This window comes from Penicillium citrinum, assembly GCF_028827155.1.
Source record: "Penicillium citrinum strain IBT 23319 chromosome Unknown utg000004l:1.0-2404223.0:1.0-2405248.0, whole genome shotgun sequence".
Taxonomy (NCBI): Eukaryota; Fungi; Ascomycota; class Eurotiomycetes; order Eurotiales; family Aspergillaceae; genus Penicillium; species Penicillium citrinum.
The window spans coordinates 1,074,826-1,093,065 of NW_026622689.1; the positions used below are offsets into that span (position 1 = coordinate 1,074,826).

At 48.5% G+C, this 18,240-nt stretch overlaps 7 protein-coding genes across 7 annotated transcripts; 2 read left to right on the forward strand and 5 right to left on the reverse strand.

Moving 5' to 3' along the window:
- Positions 1 to 85: 85 nt before the first annotated feature.
- On the reverse strand, positions 86 to 1,008 carry rpnL (proteasome regulatory particle lid subunit rpnL; the record flags this gene model as incomplete). The annotated part of the gene is made up of 2 exons (XM_056644266.1): positions 86 to 364; positions 442 to 1,008. 2 exons carry the CDS (start codon positions 1,006 to 1,008, stop codon positions 86 to 88), a joined length of 846 nt encoding a protein of 281 aa, XP_056501080.1.
- Positions 1,009 to 1,368: 360 nt separating this feature from the next.
- Positions 1,369 to 3,205, reverse strand: N7469_005347 (S53 family peptidase; the record flags this gene model as incomplete). The annotated part of the gene is made up of 2 exons (XM_056644267.1): positions 1,369 to 1,645; positions 1,701 to 3,205. The coding sequence occupies 2 exons, from the start codon at positions 3,203 to 3,205 to the stop codon at positions 1,369 to 1,371; spliced, it is 1,782 nt and encodes a 593-aa protein (XP_056501081.1).
- A 3,570-nt stretch (positions 3,206 to 6,775) lies between these two features.
- On the forward strand, positions 6,776 to 8,182 carry N7469_005348 (putative tubulin-specific chaperone c; the record flags this gene model as incomplete). Its single annotated transcript, XM_056644268.1, has 4 exons — positions 6,776 to 6,893; positions 6,980 to 7,140; positions 7,192 to 7,917; positions 7,976 to 8,182. The coding sequence occupies 4 exons, from the start codon at positions 6,776 to 6,778 to the stop codon at positions 8,180 to 8,182; spliced, it is 1,212 nt and encodes a 403-aa protein (XP_056501082.1).
- A 354-nt stretch (positions 8,183 to 8,536) lies between these two features.
- N7469_005349 (esterase-like/phytase family protein) lies at positions 8,537 to 10,182 on the reverse strand (the record flags this gene model as incomplete). The annotated part of the gene is made up of 3 exons (XM_056644269.1): positions 8,537 to 8,625; positions 8,683 to 9,848; positions 9,926 to 10,182. The coding sequence occupies 3 exons, from the start codon at positions 10,180 to 10,182 to the stop codon at positions 8,537 to 8,539; spliced, it is 1,512 nt and encodes a 503-aa protein (XP_056501083.1).
- A 505-nt stretch (positions 10,183 to 10,687) lies between these two features.
- On the reverse strand, positions 10,688 to 12,019 carry N7469_005350 (uncharacterized protein; the record flags this gene model as incomplete). The annotated part of the gene is made up of 3 exons (XM_056644270.1): positions 10,688 to 10,764; positions 10,846 to 11,060; positions 11,118 to 12,019. The coding sequence occupies 3 exons, from the start codon at positions 12,017 to 12,019 to the stop codon at positions 10,688 to 10,690; spliced, it is 1,194 nt and encodes a 397-aa protein (XP_056501084.1).
- A 406-nt stretch (positions 12,020 to 12,425) lies between these two features.
- On the reverse strand, positions 12,426 to 13,103 carry N7469_005351 (uncharacterized protein; the record flags this gene model as incomplete). Its single annotated transcript, XM_056644271.1, has 1 exon — positions 12,426 to 13,103. The coding sequence occupies one exon, from the start codon at positions 13,101 to 13,103 to the stop codon at positions 12,426 to 12,428; it is 678 nt and encodes a 225-aa protein (XP_056501085.1).
- Positions 13,104 to 13,823: 720 nt separating this feature from the next.
- On the forward strand, positions 13,824 to 17,905 carry N7469_005352 (coatomer subunit alpha; the record flags this gene model as incomplete). Its single annotated transcript, XM_056644272.1, has 7 exons — positions 13,824 to 13,853; positions 13,960 to 14,009; positions 14,084 to 14,366; positions 14,441 to 14,477; positions 14,548 to 15,850; positions 15,904 to 17,587; positions 17,651 to 17,905. 7 exons carry the CDS (start codon positions 13,824 to 13,826, stop codon positions 17,903 to 17,905), a joined length of 3,642 nt encoding a protein of 1,213 aa, XP_056501086.1.
- Between the last annotated feature and the right edge of the window lie 335 nt (positions 17,906 to 18,240).

Sequence of the window (18,240 nt, forward strand, 5' to 3'; positions counted from 1 at the left end):
AAGTACATCTGCACCCGAAGACCACGCACCAAAAAAAGGAAAAGAAAAACCAGTCATATATCAAATGCGGAGTGGCCGCATCATATTAAACGATCGTTTCCAGCTCTCGTGCGTACCCGAGGGTGTTTTCAATAACCGTGCCACTGGCCACCAAAATATCTTTCTCGGACCTTGTAGCTGCCTCGGGCTCAACGGGGAAGTGTATCCGCCCGTCGCGGAGAATCCAACCACGCTGCTGGGCGAATTCGATGACTGCACCCTCAGACTCCAGGAAGAGAAGGTTCTTGGCATTGGAGATGGGAAGAGAGGGGTACGCTTTCTCGGAACAATCGGCGATTTCGCTACGAATAGTACCGATAAGAACCTAGGAAAGCTCAATGTTAGTAAACTAATCCCAAGTGGAATAATTTTGATGGAGAGCCCAGCAATTCTTGCACTTACATTGGAGAACAGGCCAAAATCCTCAGATGGAACACGTTCAGACTTTGTCTCACGCCACACCTTATCGTAGCTTCCCTCCATCAGGTTCCGCTCCAACTCAACTGGGTATTTGATGTATGCATCGTCCTCAACTCTGGCACCCTTCAAGCTAGCCTCCTCGACCAAACCCTCCAGCACAGTATGGAAATTGGCACTGTCACCCATACTCAAGAGGAGCAGGAGGTAGAGACCAGTGATCTTGCTGCGCTGGCTGGTGCTGAAATCGGTATTGGAGGAAGCTTGGTCCGGTAAACCGGAATGACGCTCGAGATCATAGAATGGCTGGAGTTGCTGGTAATATCTCGTGAAAGTCTGAGCGTCCGTCTGGCGGATTGACGCGATGGCTCCATATTCAAGAACTTGACGGGCCAGAGCGACCAGCTGGGGAGGTGTGGATGGGGTAGGGAATAGGGCGTTCTGAGTAAGGAGGGCGCGCTTTGCCTGGCTGAGGAGGTCGTTGGCGGCGTCAAGCTGTTTGCGCTCCAGGGCGTTGTGGAGCTCTGGGACGATGGACTTGAGGTCCGACATGGTGATGGCGGTTTATAAGTGTAGGAAACTGAATGAAAATTGAAGTGCTATTGGATATTCTGCGAAGCTGAGCGACTGCAACAACGACAACAAAGACAGTGGAAGCTGCTGAGTTGATGATGAGATTGAGGTTGTCCAGGCATGACGGAGCTGCTGTGGGCGGTCAAATGGCCCACACGTGACTATACGGATAGACTCGCCAGTTGGTGCGGCAGTCCGATAGTTCCTACAAACACAATTACATTTCTATCGATGAGACCTTGTATTCAACAAACGCGCACTTGATTCAAGTCAACCTCCTATGTTGAAGGGCGTAAAATCATATGTGGCCTGAAACTTCTTTAGAATGCATCTCAAGTCTCAAGAAATAGCCAGCTGAGCCAATTTTGAGAACAAAGGTGTTCCAAGTCCAGTCGCCGGGTCCCATCCAGTCGTAGCGTTCCAGCTTGCGAAGGGGACGGAAATCCCATGAGCACCTCCAGAGCAACCCCGAGAGCCTCCGATTATAATATCTGTGAAGCCAGATTCTCCTGTTGTATAAAGCCAAGGGTTAAGGAACCCCATACGAGATTTGCCTTCTGCGAGACGAACTGCATTCAGTTGTGACACAATGCCTGCGAAAACAGGCGCTGACGCACTGTTGGAATTAGCTTATGACAACCCTTCGCAACAAGCTCACTGGATATACTAACCTCGTTCCACTAATTCTCATATATATCCCATGGTCCCGAATTAGGAAACCTCTTGCCTGGGCTGAGACATCAGGAATACCTCTTCCTTCGGAGTTGTATAGTCCACTCCATTGATCGCCCAGTTGATCAAGATAGTTCTTCACTGCCGCGTCTTGATAGGCGGGACGAGTGAAGATTTCAGAAAACCCACCAGAAAAATCAACGGCCCTCTCTGGTCTGTGGCTGTATGTTCCACCCACCGAGGTGACAAAGGGACAAGAGGCCGGAAATCCTGGTAGGAATCTTGTCTGGTGGGACCCGTCATTCCGTTGGCAGGAGTCTCCCACACCAGAATCTCCACTACTGAATATGACCGACACCCCTCGGGCCCCGAGTTGTGCATACAAGTCGCATACAACTGTCGCATATGAAACGGGGACAGACTGCTCAGCCTCGCCGTAGGAGGTGGTGAGGATCGCCGGTAGCTCTTCATCAGGCAAGTTGAGGATGTAATGAAGTTGCTCCAGGTAAGGCTCATTCGATGACTCGCTCGTATTCGGCTGTTCCATGTCGGGTACCACTGGTCCTCTACCCCCTGTCGTATAAAACGTTGCCAAGGTATTGTATCCCAGGGATATCGAGTATTGTACATCCAGACTCGCCTCGGTGCTATCTAACGATGAATCCTCGTCATTCAAACCCCCGTTGATACGAACAACTGTAAAGTTTGCGTCGGATTCATTTGGTAATAATCCGTTCATGAAATCGTGGAAGTCACCATGACGTGCAAATTGCTCGAGAAAGCCCGAAATACCTAGTATGTTTTTGGGGTGCGGCTGCGCAGAGGTGTTCTTCATATCATACAGATCCCGAAGACACTCAGGTCTCACAACAAATCCACATTCAGCAGTCAAGTCCTCCGGGCTGGCAAGAATTGGGCCTTCAAGGTCCAACGCACTTTGTTGCTTGAGATTCCCAAATCTCGTCGTGGGTTGAATCAATACGATATACGGATAAATCTTCTCGGGTACTGAGTAGCTCAGTGTTCGAATGAAAGTTTTCTGGCCCGTATTGTCATGATAGTATGAGAACCGAGTCTTCAGCATACGCTCCGCCTGTGAAACTGGAACCTGAAACTTGATCCAATTACCCTCAACGCCAATGGTATCTGGAGGGACATTTTCAGACCTCAGCCACGCGAGTATATCGCTTAAAATAGCAGGATCTGGACGAAGCATTTCCCTCAGTTCTTCTCGCTTCATGTGCTGTCCATATCTTGGGTGTGTCGGGGTCGAAATATCAATTACCGCTTTGTTAAGCTCCTTGGTTGGCTGCTTTATAGCAAGACGGAAATTGATGAGTAGGGAAGGTGATGGTTTATTCCCTTCAATCCACCCATGAGGCACTCCACGCAGCGCCTCCACGGTCCGCTGACTCGTTCTACTGAAATCAGCAGCTAGAGCCTGATGGATCAGATATATTGCAATTATGAGTAACAAGACAGGGGCAAATCTTGCGTCCTTCATGCTGGTGGCTTTTGAGGAGGGAAAGTGACGTATCTGCTTGCTAAAGAAGTGCATCATTGAGAGAAAGACACTCTGCAGTATCAATTTGCTCGTTCTCAGCCTGACCTTTCTTGACCACGTTGCACAGTCTGATAGCATACTTTCCCCGTACCTGGGTATATTATGAGATTACTGAGACCAGGTGTCACAAGTTCAAGGGCAGCATCGAGTCAACAAGTGCGATGGGGTCTCATTTGGGGTTTATCAATGAATTTGCCTACTAAAAAGCTAATCACACACCCGCTTCCCTCTGATCCATGGCCCACGTAGCCCCTGATGAGACTCAACCGTGAACTCAGACACCAACAATACGGCAGACACATGATATTCTACAACTGGAGAGCAAAGGTCTCATAAGGCTCGATGTGGAGACAAACTCTACCAGTGTAAGCGTCTCAATGGGGCACCTAGCACCATCCAGGGACGTTTGTGATTGAAGAGAAGATTTACGACAAAGGCGCTTTCAGTCTGCAAACCTAAATTACTGTTCCGGCTTAGGGTCGTGATATTTCTTTGTCTAGGATACACAAGACGTCAGCCACGATACCTAGCAAGCCCCGGTATTGGCGAGACCAATCCTTATTGAGCTTTACTTTCGGTATCCATCTGTCAATCATAGTGGCTTTTGTCTTCTGCGGTCAAAAGTTGGATTAAGGCTGTTATAGTTGCATAGTAGTACTACTATTGCAACAAATAGATTTAAGCCTTCGTCTATCCATCCCCGGTCCAATTCCCCGATGGGTTGTTTAGTGTTCCCCGATCAAGGTCAAAGAAGGATCGAATTTCTATTCCGGCAGTGTATGACTACCAAAAAGTACAAGTCATCCCTTTTGAAAGTCTCGAATGGGTCGTCAGTTTAATTTTAGAAACGCTATCATGTCGTCTTTCACGGACTTCTTCAACTCCCAGAAAATGCTTTTTCGTTAGTTATACCTTATAGACCAAATCAAAAGAAACTTGAAAAGAAGTCTTATTACGCCAATGTGAGGTAGAGTCTCAACAAAAATGAAGTTGGTCAGGTTAACTACCACTAGATAATACTACAAGAGCTCTGCACCCTAGTTCTAAGCTTGGTTGATAATTCCATGTGGAGATATGCCATAGTAGTTGTATAGAAAATTATGAATTGACAAAGACAATCAAAATACAACCCAGTACTATTCGCCGCAAGGGAACATCTCTAAAGGTGTCTCTTCAAAATAGTATGGTACTATTTTATAGTCATCAGTAATATCAGGCCTCAGGTACCTGCCTAACTTGGATAGAAAGACGTGACTTTTACATAGAACCAACCTTGACTAGCCAACTTCCTCCATTTGATCATACACCATTGAACCCGAACTGGCCAGCTTATCTCACCCACCTTTCAATCTTTTCGACCAGATAACACCGACAAGTCTTCTGTCCCGTCTCCCGAGAGAGATTCTGCGCATGATATTTGAAAATCTGAACTTTGTAGATCTTCGAGCAGTTTGCCTTGTCGACAAAAGACTCTAGGCCTCGGCCTCTCTACTACTTTACTCTCACGTCAAATAAACACGGTCCAATTCTGAGATTTCCCCGATAGGTACAGTTTTTGCAAACATTGATACGGCGTCCCGATCTGGCCGAGTGCATTTAATCAATTCATTCATATGGCAATGATAGACAAAGCTATCATAACCTACCAATTGTCCCAAACGAGAGAAGCCATAACTCTTCCTCGGAGGTGGTTTGAACTTGGATGAGATGGTAGAATGGATTGCGCAGTCCGAGGTCTCATACTCTAAGCAATGGATTCGCGAGCTTCGGACCGGAACAATGGATGCCTTTATTGCTTTGCTTCTCTGTCAAGCCCCTCGTCTGAAAACGCTTTACTTGGATCGAGACTTTACCAGATATTCCAGTTCCCTCCTTTCGAGATTTTGGAGGCCACTATGTTGACTCATGGGACGGATGTCTGGGCACACAAGTTTACGGATCAAAGGAACACTGATGACATTCTGTGTCTTTTCTACCTTCCATCGATCAGAAGAATCGATGCCAGTCTGAAAAATTCGCTGAAGTTCCAATGACCTAGTAAGGACCCCCCTGACCCCTGTAATCTGACGTCTCTGAAATTGGAGGGGTTGAGGGAGGAACATGTTGGTCGGATTTTGTCTGTGGCAAGGAGCGTACAGAATCTTGGTTGGTACTGGTATCCCCGGGCAGAGCTTGAAGACAAAGTGGTTACGAGAATGATCGACCAGAAGAACATATCTCAAGTTCTGTCGCATGTTCAAGACTCATTGATCGAGCCCAGCATATCTGATGGCGCGAATACTCACTATGAACCCACCTTTTCACCGCTCGATGTTACCAGACTTTTTGAAGCCTTCCGGCATCTTCACCGGCTGGAAAAGATAGAAGTCCCACTTCCATTCTTAGCAGGATTCACATCCGCTGATCTAGCTGAAGCATGCATGGCGGATGCACTGCCGAGAAATATTCAATGGGTTACTATTACTGATGATCTGTGTCGCGAAAAGGAATATGAATGGATGGGTGTCGAAGTACTAGAGTACTTGGCACAATGGTTCCACGAACGGGCTAAGTATACACCTAATATACGGGGATTCGCACTTCTACTGAGAATCAAAAATTACGGAGCCTGGGAAGCCGAGGCGAGAGGTGCCCTGATGGACCTGGGATTGCGAGGAAATGTTGAAATCAGTATCATAAAGTTCGCATATAATACTCGATGGTACCTACCAGTCACGAGCACTATGATAACCCTGTGAAAGACTCTCGCCGCTGTTTTTCATTGAATATACATTGTTACCCACTACCCCATTCTTATACAAACAGTTCGCAGTAAGAAAAATTATAGGACCACTGATGACGTTCTAAAGAATTATGTGATTATGGATATCCGAGCTTTATAAATTAGTTTACAGCACGCTAATGCCAAATATAGCTACTAGCATTAAATGTGAGTACCATATTGATGCCTTTCTGGCTTTCTGACTTTCTGCCTGATGGCCTGCTGATCATCCGGATTAACTCTCGGTCCGTCATCAAGGCCAATGCGGGATGATCGACGTCACGGAAAAGCCGCCTCTTGAATTGTTCAATGTGAGTTGCCGCTGGATGTCTCCACTGCTGCGAAGTATAGATGCGTCCACAAGATTACAGATAGTGCCCTTGTTCTGCCCTGTTGTATATCTTGGATTTGTGTTTTGTTGGTGAGATTGTGTCGGTTCCCATCGGAGTATTTTGAATCGACCCCGCCTGTGTGGAGAATTGTGCATTTTGGCAGCTTCTGTCCGAAACACATTCTTGGCTACAGCTTCGTGTGCTGTCTCGAATATTAAAAGAGTATAAGATTCTTGTCCTCTTGATTTTCTTCGCCTCTTAACCGGATATTCACTCTATTGCGGGGTGGCATGATCCCTAGAACGGACCGACGTCATTGCTCTTCTATCCCCCGCGTAGGAGCTTACCAACTTCCGAGCTTCAAGCCACAGCTTCTCATCCCCGCCCTTCGACGACCTTTCAGCTTTCTCACCCGTTATGGCTGAGCCCGAGTTGCAACACGTCCGCCGATTGTCGGCGGATAATCAAATCGTCTCAAAGTCTGATATTCCCTTGAAGGAGCGTTTCTTCCGATTCTTCCAGCATGAAATCACCGGTATGGACCCATAGTCAACCCTTCATCATAGAGTCTCGGGCAACCGTCATGAAGCAGACAATAACATCCCTATCCTTAATTCTTAGCCCTTCAGGAGCAAATGGATCGACTAGCCGATACATCGCTGGTTGGTGGGGAGCGCGCTGATGCAACTGATCACTGTCTTGCCGGAATCGTGCGACTGTCTAATGAAGTCAAGGATTCTGCAAGCTACATTCCAACGTATGATCAGAGGGTATACGCAGAGGTATGTTAGCTTGAACTTAATCTAAACTGAATCTCTACTCAAATTGCCAAGGCAATCAAAGCCCTACAGGACAAATTGAATGAGACACGTACAGCATTTGAACCTCGCTCGAAATTCAGCTTCAAAACCAAGAAGAATTCATCAGCGGTCTCCCTCTCCGATGCCGCTACATTGGCTGCTGAAGGTCGACGCAGTGTTCCAGGTTATCATTCTCCAGGCGCATCATCCATGGGATCCTCTGCCAACCAAACTCCGAACTACCCATCAACCCCTCTCAATGAGCCCGACAAACAACACCAGGAAAGGCCAGAAATTGCACCAACTTCATTCCCGGAGAACCTGCCTACTGAGATACTGGAAAGGTCTGGCCTGGATACCACGGCCGCCCCGTCATTCAAAGCCAGTGGAATATCCTCTGTATCTGTTGACGATCACACCAAGCTTCACATCATGCTCCCGGCTTCAGGCTCAACATCGACCGTTCCGGCCTCAATCACATCTCTGCGCCATTGTGTAGTTGACATGTCCATCCCTACTGCAAATGGCAAGCCTTATGCTAGTCTAACCATCAAAGACGTCAGCGAAAGCTTGCTGGTTTGTGGTCAAGTGAATGGACCTGCTCATATTACCGGAGTAGATCACAGTGTGATTGTGGTGTCATGCCGTCAATTCCGCATGCATAATTGCACTGATGTTGACGTCTATCTTAGCTGCTCAAGTAATCCAATCATTGAAAATTGCTCGAATGTCCGGTTTGGCCGCATTCCGAAGGCCTACGTGAGCTTGATACCCCAATCTTCTACCTTGGACCCCGACTCTAATCCCCCCCACCCAGGCCCTGGACCATGATCGCCCCGACCATCAAGACCGCTGGAACGAAGTTGAGGACTTTAAATGGATCAAACCTGAGCCTAGCCCTAACTGGAGTCTCCTGGATCCTAGTGACGCTGTTCCGGAGGAAGTCTGGGCTGAGATCGTTCCCGGCGGGCCGGGCTGGTCACTCGATGATATCTTACATGCCACTAAGGTATTGAAAGCATGAGGGATGTTCGAGTACGGTGCAGTCAGCTGGAAAATGCTCTAATTTAATTCTGTCGATCAAGCTCACATTTTCGGCGTCCTTCATTTCTTCCTAATCTTCAGCCTTGATGCGCTCAAGCAAATTGTACGATCTTTATGCCTTGCCCACTGAAATCGAAAAAGCCGCTCTTTAAAATCTATTCCATGGAGTTCTGTCTAGTCTTTCCTGTTACTATACTCAAGCGTTCATGGGAAATGGCCCAGATCATTATTCAATTCTAGGTCAACTATGTAATAGGTGTTTGAGGAAAATACAAAAGGCCAGTTGGTTCACACATCCAAGCACCATACCATTTTTTTACTATCTCGTTCTCGCTCAAATCTTAAGGTGAAAGGCAAGGACTTGGGTATCCAAGTCGAAGCCAGACTCATCACTGTACCGGAACTTTCCAGAGTTCATGTGTCCTAAGCAACGAATGTTAGCAAATGTTTCTCTCGGAAATTCATAGCGTAAGAACTTACCATCCTGAGTGATAAAATCATTATCACTAAAGCTAATGAGAATATACTCCTTGTCTGCAGGCGAACCAGCCGGAACAAGCGCCAGACTCTCCCACTTCTCATTAAGCAAGAACTCATCCTGAGGTCCACCATTATGCAATCCAAACTTAGCCAACTCCCCATCAACATTATAATCCAAGAACGGACAATACTGAGCAGGGGTAATATCCCCCTTAACCACTCCCTCCGAAGAAGCAATTGCCCCCGTAGCAGTATCATAGTCCTTTAAACCCTTCACATCCGTCGCGCCCGAATGTACAGAGAATACATCCGCATGTCGATACACAGAACGAGAATCACTCTGACCACGACCAAAGCCCGAGTCGCGCGCCAGAACCAGGAAGTCACCTGTGGGCAATTGATGGATCTCAGACTGTGCTGCGACACGTTCAGCCTTGGACGGATCGGTCTTGGTATAATCATGATATTTCGGCAATACGACAACCCACTCGTGAATGTATTTCGGTTCAGAGCCTGAAATCTCATACGCAAGTAGACGAGCAGGTGCTTTGGTAGTCTTATTCGGTCCACCTTCTTGATCAAGAGCACTCTGAATGAGAGTATATAGGGTTTTCCCATCAGCGGAAATAGTCACACCCTCAAAACCCTGATTGTTCGCACGACCGGACTCAGTATCTTCCGGGACGGGAATTTCATTTGGGTTATAGAGTGGCGGTGTATTGGAGCTGAAGCTGATAGAGCCATTGCGACGGGGTAGAAATGCAGAGGGAGGCTTAATTGCGTGTTCCATACGTCCCGTTGCGCTGAATTTATACAGATACGGACCATATTCATCTGAGATCCAGAATCCGCCATCAGAGGCTAGTGCAATACCCTCCGAGTCGACGGAGAGACGGCGGCCGCCTGTGCCTGCACCTCCGAATCCGTTACCTTGGTAGGTTGCGACTGGCAGAGGGGGGAAACCGGGGTATGAGGCGTGGCCGTCAGTATCGGCATCCAATCCTGTGGTGGGCTCGCCATCTGGACCGGTGAGGAGGATTGTATCCTGATATTTGAGACGGATGTTCGGTTTGGATGGATTGGAGGCTGAGGCATTAGCGACTAGCTTGAGGGAGATTGCGAATTTGTGAATGCGATTCTGGAAGTTGAGTGTGCCATTTGTATTCCTATTTTGCTTTTAGCGTCAGTATTATTCCCTTTTCCCGTTTTGATGGTTTTATGTCTCTTCCAAGGTTATACTTACCAGCCTCGGTCCGGAACTGCATAGACAGTACCCACATAATCATCTTGGCCTAGTTTATGCCAGGAGGATTGGTCGATGGCGATAGAACTACCGATGCCTCCGATTGTATCTCCATATTTATCTGTCGCATTGGATGGGATGAAGCCATACCCAGCAAGTCCAGTGTACTGGTAGGTGGTATCACCACAGGTAGTTTGGTTGACAACAGCGGCCGTAGCACCGGCAGCGAGGAAGGGAACTGCCAAGTTCAACTTCATGGTGGCTGATGATCATGAGTTGAATTTGGACATGGAGACTCGCCATGGCTTCTTTATGTACGATTTTATCTAGTTTCTGCTTTTACTAGTGGAAGTAGGGGTGGTGGCCTTAGAGCGGAGGTTAATATTCAACTACATTCCGACGTCCGTCATGTCGCTGAGATTAAGCCAACGTGCAAGGGTAAAAGATCATCATTCGCTGATCGTCATCCATCGCCAAGTCCGTCGGTTATCAATCTTACCAAGTCAATCGTGGATTGCAGTTAGTGTTTCAAGTGGGCTGTTCCTGTCAATCTTTGCCTTTCTAGGGGTGTCATAGCCTCGTCTTCCTTCGCGGGGTTGTCGTAGTCTCCGGATGGACTGATAAGTGGTCGATCATGAGGGCTTTTTTACTCCTTATCCGGAGATTTAATACTACAATCCAAGATTTGTGAAACTGTAAATTCGTAACTGTGATTATTTTACTGTTTTTGCATCTCCTAATGTCGTCATGCCGTAGACAGACTTAGGGCTTCCAAGTCGTCGGGAACGAAGTGTACTTTTGAGCATCTAAACCCAGATCTTGATAGACAGTTTCATTGCCTAGAATAGCAACATTTGTTAGAGTTAGATGCTGCCGACCATCAAGAAATAAATGGAAAGCATCTAGAAGGATTTACTTACCTTGCAGCGCTTCCACCCGCTGTTCATTTTCCCGTTCAAGTTGTTCCAACTCTTGCCCTGGTTCTTCTTCGTGGGGCTGTTTGTCCCCTTCGGCTGTCGCGGCTTTCCCAAGCGTATCCTGCGCCTCGCCGATCATTAGAAACTGGGCATTGGGATACTCGATGAACTCTGGCTCCAGGGGCACCCATCGGAGGTCACCGAATTTCTCTCGTACCCTGATACTCAGATTAGCGTTTGAGACATCACTCCATAATTTTTAGAAGGGGACTTACGAGGGAGGATACTCTGGCTCTTTGGGGAGCTGAGCGAATGACGGGCCGGGGAATTTGGGGTTTTTAGACTGAACGATCCAACTTCCTTTTCCGTGAAGACCAAAGGACTTCTGTAACTCTCCCGGTTCGGAGGGAATAGTTAACAGGTAAGCTAGATGCGTGGCTCGTTTGGTCGAAGTAAGAGCATATACTCCTTCGGCATACGGCCGAGCCTCTTCGACGGTGCGTTCACCGCGGGTGGCGGTTTGGTAAGTCGAAGAAGCGATGAAGTTCTCCTGTAGATCTTTGATGGTCTGTCCCGCTTTCTCCACGAATCCCATATCTCGTTCTTTGGGCGAAGTGGGGAGCTTCTTCTTCGGAAGCATGAGCAGACGACATCGAGCATCTTTGTCTACAGGTCCCTGTCCTTCGTCTAGCTCCGCGCCCAACGGAGTAGGGCGGAGTACGAAGAAAGTTCGAGCGATATCATCGATGCTTTGGGGATCATCAATACTGACGCGTGGACGGAAGAAGAAATAGATTATACCCTTCTCAAGAATGTTGGACGAGACAACCTCCTCTCTTTCTTCGGATTTTCGGACACCGAGCTCGATGCCCTTTTCGGGTTTTGTATGATCAGATGCTGAAGGATAGCGTTCTGGCTTTTTCTCCTCCTCTTTTGGCTGCGGTCGATCGAGTCCATCGCCTTTTGTTTCTGGGATTGTTTCCGACTTAGGCTCAGGTTCCATTTCAGGCTTTAGGTCCGCTTTCTTCTCCTTTTTAGGCTTGGGGGCGTTTTCTCCCTGTCCCTGTGCTTTGCGCTTTTGTGCAGAGGGGCGAGTCCTTCCTGGCAATTCCGTGGAGGCCGTAATAGCGTCTTTGGCTTTCTGAGCGGCATGACGTGAGGATGTTCGTGTTGCCATTATTGTCGTAAATTTCAATATGGAGTTTGGTCAAATCAACATTTATGTCAATGAATTGAGGAAGATATGTTGCGCGGGTCTCAGTTTGTCGTCAATTCGTTTGGCCGGAAGAGTTGATATATGCATGACGTCATGTTCCAAACAGACACGATTATTGAACAACCTGAAGTGTCCTGCACCTTTGAGCAACACGACATCATTCCTGGTCAGAACTTTTTGAATGTTCAATGTCTGGTTGGTATCCGGGAGCTTTTTGCTGTCAGAATGACTACCGGAGCTAGTCCCGAAACTGAAGCTAGATTGACTTAGACTAATGCCGTCATATTTCTCCAATATACTGAGCGTGTAGACAAATCCATTGATCAATGGCCAGAAATTAGCATTGACTGAAGAACTGGTCAGGATTTCAGTCAATGTCCATTTCGTCTGTCAAAGCAGATTCATTTGTTGCATCAGCACTCGTATCGGTAGTTGGCTGATCGGAGCTCGAGCTATCGTTAGCCTGAGTCTCACGGAAGTCATTTAGCGATGAGGTAGTAGGATTGGATTTTTCTGCATCCCCAAATATCCTGCTACGTCTTCGCCGTCTTTTCAAGCCAGGTGCTACCGCTGGGGTATCGTTCAGCCGGTGTTTGTTCCTTGACTGAGTAGATACCAAAGATGGACAATGGAGAACACCCGATGATTGAGCAACCTTTCGTTTCTGGCCTCTGCGTGGAGCCAAAGCTGACTTCAAACCACTTGTCTCTCTTTTATGGTCAGGCTCAAGGTTGTTCACTGAGTATTCTAGTTCTCGCTGCCACCGCTCAAAGTAGTCCGGCAACCTCGGTGGTTCTGATCCTGGGTCAACTGAATCCGGTTCATGTCCCGGCTCTTCAACTGCATATGGCCGTAGAATCAATGGACTTGTTGACTCCATATCAATTTCCCCTTCTTTCTCGTGAACTGGCGTTGAGGGACCGGAGTCGTTTAGACTCGGCCCAGTACCATCTGCTGGCATATCATCACGATCGTGATATGGTCTGGTAAATTCCCAGGATTCAGGATTCGTATCTGGTGTAAGAGAAGGTTCACCTTCATCCATATGCATATATCCGGTCATCATATACTAGTTTCCAACATATGCAATCATGAGGTCGAAACGTCGTGTATAGTTATCTCCTTTATCATCTCCAAAGAGAATGTCAGAAGCATCACGTCACCAGTCCCATTCGAAAAGTAGAATTTGAACAAGCCAATCATGAGTCCAGATGAGGTAGAAGTTGAAGAATCATAAAATGACGGTGTGGACGAGGAATGTACACAAGGACATTGGAAAGAACTGCGGCGAAAGGAACCCTCCTTTTCCAGATGCTTCCAGCGGGGAGGACAGTTCCATTAAAGCTTCCCCCAGCTTCAATTCCCACCCCACCGGAGCAACCCAAGCTCCTCCATGATATACTAATGATTCTGATTGTGTATTAATTAGAGTGTAGACTTTAAAATCAAAGATCTTAGATATTCTATATTTAGTCCAATTGCTTCGATCTTATAAAGTACCTAAGAACTACGCAGGACCCCTGTCCACTCACCGCCCATTTTATTCTCTCCTGTGATTGGTTCATACCTGCCGCTCACACAACAGTAAACTAAACGTGGACTCAACTTGCTCCTCCGCAACGCTTCAACAAGCACAGGCATCCACGACTTACACTCCCTCCCTTACGACCCTCCGGGTGGATGCCGTGGTTGTCTCTGTGAACCTCTTTCTATATCGCGTGCGGAGCTTGCTACTGTGCAGTGCGGCTCCGGCCAACTTGTCAACATGCAGTCCTCCCCAAACATGCTCACTAAGGTACGCCCCTCGATCTCGTCTTCCCCGTGTTTCCCCATCTCGCCCTCCTTTGTCATACCGAATGAAATCGGTCAATTGAAGTTACTGACCTGATGTCCGTGTATAGTTTGAGTCGAAATCCTCTAGAGCCAAGGGAATCGCATTCCACCCGAAACGGTCAGTTTATCCCGCGGGGACACGCAACACATGAGAGATCCTTTAGGACTTCGGGCATCTGACTTTTGAAACAGGCCATGGATTCTCGTCTCTCTTCACTCTTCCACTATTCAACTGTGGGACTACCGTATGGGTACCCTAATTGACAGATTCGAGGAACACGACGGCCCCGTTCGAGGAATCGACTTCCACCCAACCCAACCCCTGTTTGTCTCCGGTGGTGACGACTACAAGATCAAAGTCTGGAACTATCAGACTCGGAGGTGTCTGTTTACATTGAATGGTCATTTGGATTATGTGCGCACAGTGTTCTTCCACCCCGAGCTGCCATGGATTCTGTCAGCTTCCGATGATCAGGTATGATTAAAGGCCCCCCTCCCCCGCTGAAGCTCATTGTTTGTTTGGTGATTAACCTCACGCCAATGATCTAGACCATTAGAATATGGAACTGGCAGAACCGATCCCTGAGTAAGACTCACTTACCCTCCAAATGCCCCTTTCTGATCTGATCATTGCTAACATGTCCGCTCTCACTCAGTCTGCACCATGACTGGCCACAACCACTACGTTATGTGCGCTCAATTCCACCCTACCGAGGACCTCATCGCCTCCGCCTCTCTCGATCAGTCTGTCCGTATCTGGGATATCTCCGGTCTGCGCAAGAAGCACTCCGCCCCGACATCGGTTTCCTTCGAGGATCAGATGGCTCGAGCCAATCCAAATCAAGCCGATATGTTTGGTAATACCGACGCTATTGTGAAGTTTGTGCTAGAAGGACATGATCGCGGCGTTAACTGGGTTTCATTCCACCCCACCTTGCCGCTCATTGTTTCAGCTGGTGACGACCGTTTGATCAAACTCTGGCGCATGAGCGATACCAAGGCATGGGAGGTCGACACTTGCCGCGGTCACTTCCAGAATGCCTCCGCCTGTCTCTTCCATCCTCATCAGGACCTTATTCTCTCCGTCGGCGAAGACAAGACCATTCGCGTATGGGACCTCAATAAGCGTACTTCGGTCCAATCTTTCAAGCGTGATCTCGATCGGTTCTGGGTGATTGCCGCCCACCCTGAGATGAACTTGTTTGCTGCTGGCCATGATACCGGTGTGATGGTTTTCAAGCTGGAGCGCGAGCGACCTGCCTCCGCTGTCCACCAGAACCAATTGTTCTACATCACAAAGGACAAGTTCGTTAAGTCTTACGATTTCGTCAAGAACGTCGAGTCTCCTCCGATGTTGTCACTGCGTAAGCTTGGGTCTCCATGGGTCCCACCCCGAACTGTCTCCTACAACCCTGCTGAGCGTGCTATTCTCGTCACCTCTCCGGCCGACAACGGCACATACGAGTTGATCAACCTTCCCCGGGATGCTACCGGAGCTGTCGAACCTACCGATGTCAAGCGGGGCCAAGCTACCTCTGCTGTTTTCGTTGCTCGCAATCGCTTTGCTGTCTTCAACCCCTCAAGCCAGCAAGTAGACATCAAGGATCTCAGCAACTCCACCACCAAGACTATCAAGCCCCCAGCTGGCACCACAGATATCTATTTCGGTGGCACTGGCTGCCTCTTGTTCATTACCCCTACCACCGTTGCTCTCTTTGACATCCAGCAGAAGAAGCAGCTTGCAGAGGTTACTGTTAGCGGTGTCAAGTATGTTGTCTGGTCTAACGATGGTCTGTACTGTGCTCTTCTCAGCAAGCACAATGTCACCATTGTGACCAAGACCCTGGAGCAGGTCAGCACTCTTCACGAGACCATTCGCATTAAGAGTGCCACCTGGGATGATTCAGGGGTGCTCATCTACTCCACCCTGAACCACGTCAAGTATTCTCTTCTAAATGGGTAAGTCGGAGCTTTCATCTCATGCATTCTAGAAGACACTAACTCTCCTGTAGTGATAATGGCATCATCCGCACCCTTGATCAGACTGTCTACCTTGTACGTGTCAAGGGACGTCATGTCTACTGTCTCGACCGAAACGCTCAGCCTCGAACCCTCGACATTGACCCCACAGAGTACCGCTTCAAACTCGCTCTTGTGAAGCGGAACTATGACGAGATGCTTCAGATCATCAAGACTTCAAGCTTGGTTGGTCAGAGTATCATCTCGTATCTGCAGAAGAAGGGATATCCAGAGATTGCCCTGCAGTTCGTTCAGGACCCGCAAACCCGTTTTGACCTTGCCCTTGAGTGCGGCAACCTTGAAGTCGCGATTGAGATGGCCCGTGAATTGGACCGCCCCAATTATTGGAGCAGACTTAGTGCCGAGGCTCTCGCTCATGGTAACCACCAGACTGTCGAGATGACTTACCAGAAGCAACGGAACTTCGACAAGCTTTCGTTCCTCTACCTTACCACTGGTGATCAGGAGAAGCTCTCCCGCATGGCCAAGATCGCTGAACACCGTGGTGACTTCACCTCCCGCTTCCAAAACTCCCTTTACCGCGGAGATGTTGAGGACAGAATTCAAATGTTCAAGGAGGTTGACCAGTACCCTCTTGCATACTTGACCGCCAAGGCAAACGGCTTGACCGACGAGGCTGAATCCATCCTTGAGGCCTGCGGTCTCACCGAAGACCAGATTACCTTGCCCTCGGTCGACGGCCCTCTGAACGTTCCTAGTCCTATTGTCCCCACCTTCAAGGCTAATTGGCCTGTCAAGGCTGCCGGCCACTCGTCCTTCGAAAAGGCGCTCCTCGGCGAGGTTGGCGCTGTCGATGAAGATGCCGGTGCTGATGGTTTTGAGGTTGAGGAAGATGATCAAGACGCTGTTCTTGCCAAGGAGACCTTGGATGATGACGAGGAAGATGCTTCTGGATGGGACATGGGTGATGACATTAATGTGGAGGAAGAGGTTGACTTTGTCAATGTTGAGAGTACCGAGGCCGGTGCAGGCAGTTCCGAGGCCGATCTCTGGACTCGTAACTCTCCACTGGCCGCCGACCATGTCGCTGCTGGTTCTTTCGAGACTGCGATGCAACTACTCAACCGACAGGTTGGTGCTGTGCAATTCGCTCCTCTGAAGGCTCGATTCCTTGAAGTCTTCAAGGCTTCCAAGACCTATCTTCCCGCCAGCGCTGGCCTGCCGCCTCTGGTCAACTATGTTCGCAGAACCACTGAGGAGACCGATGTCCGCAAGATTCTGCCCGTTATTCCCCGGGACCTTGAGACTATTGCCAGCGTGGACCTCCAAGAAGGATATGCCGCCATGCGGGCCAACAAGCTCGAGGATGGTGTGATCGTCTTCAAGCGTGTCCTCCACAATCTTCTTGTCAATGCAGTCTCCTCTGAGGCGGAGGCCGAGCAGGCCAAGACTATCATCGCCACTGCTCGCGAATACATCCTTGCCATGAGCATTGAACTTGAGCGTCGCAAGCTCTCCACCGACTCCCCTGAGGGTCTCAAGCGCAGCCTGGAGCTGTCGGCATACTTCACCATCCCCAAGCTGGAGGTTGCTCACCGACAGCTGGCGCTGATGGCCGCGATGAAGCTCGCTTTTGCCAACAAGAACTACAACTCTGCTCTTGGTTTTGCCAGTCGGATGTTGGCCAACGGGGGATCAGCCAAGCTCCTTGAGCAGGTAAGATTGAATAACCGCAGGATAATTACAACAGATCTAATAACTAACACACCTCTTTTTTAGGCCCGCAAGATCAAGAGTCAATGCGAGCGCAACCCCTCGGACCAGATCGAGGTCGACTTCGATCCTTTTGCCGAATTCGACATTTGCGCTGCTTCTCACACTCCCATCTTCAGCGGCTCTCCTTGCGTGGCGGATCCTTTCACCGGTGCCAAATACCACGAGCAGTACAAGGGTACCGTTGATCGTATAGCCGATGTCACAGAGATTGGTGCGCCAGCTAGCGGTCTGCGTCTGTTCGTTCCCAATCAATATTAACCAGCAGTATGACGAAATTTGACGGCTTTTCCCCCATACCTTTTATTTCTTTCTCCTTCTTTCACGTGAAGAGTTATAAAAAAAAATGGGGCATTTCGTTTCTTTCCAATTTTTGGGGGCTTTACTGCGCGATGGAGAAGTTGTGTTGTTTTGGCGTCACTTGCGAAAGGAAAGGGGATTACCAACAAAATCTCCTACATTGAACCCCTGTCTAGATGTGTTTCTGTACCGAGATTATAATTGTTTAGCGGTCTTAACTTGTATGCGAAATTTGTCAACACGTTTTATTCCAATGCTAGAGTTAGAAAAATCATGCTAGAACTAGAAGACGATCT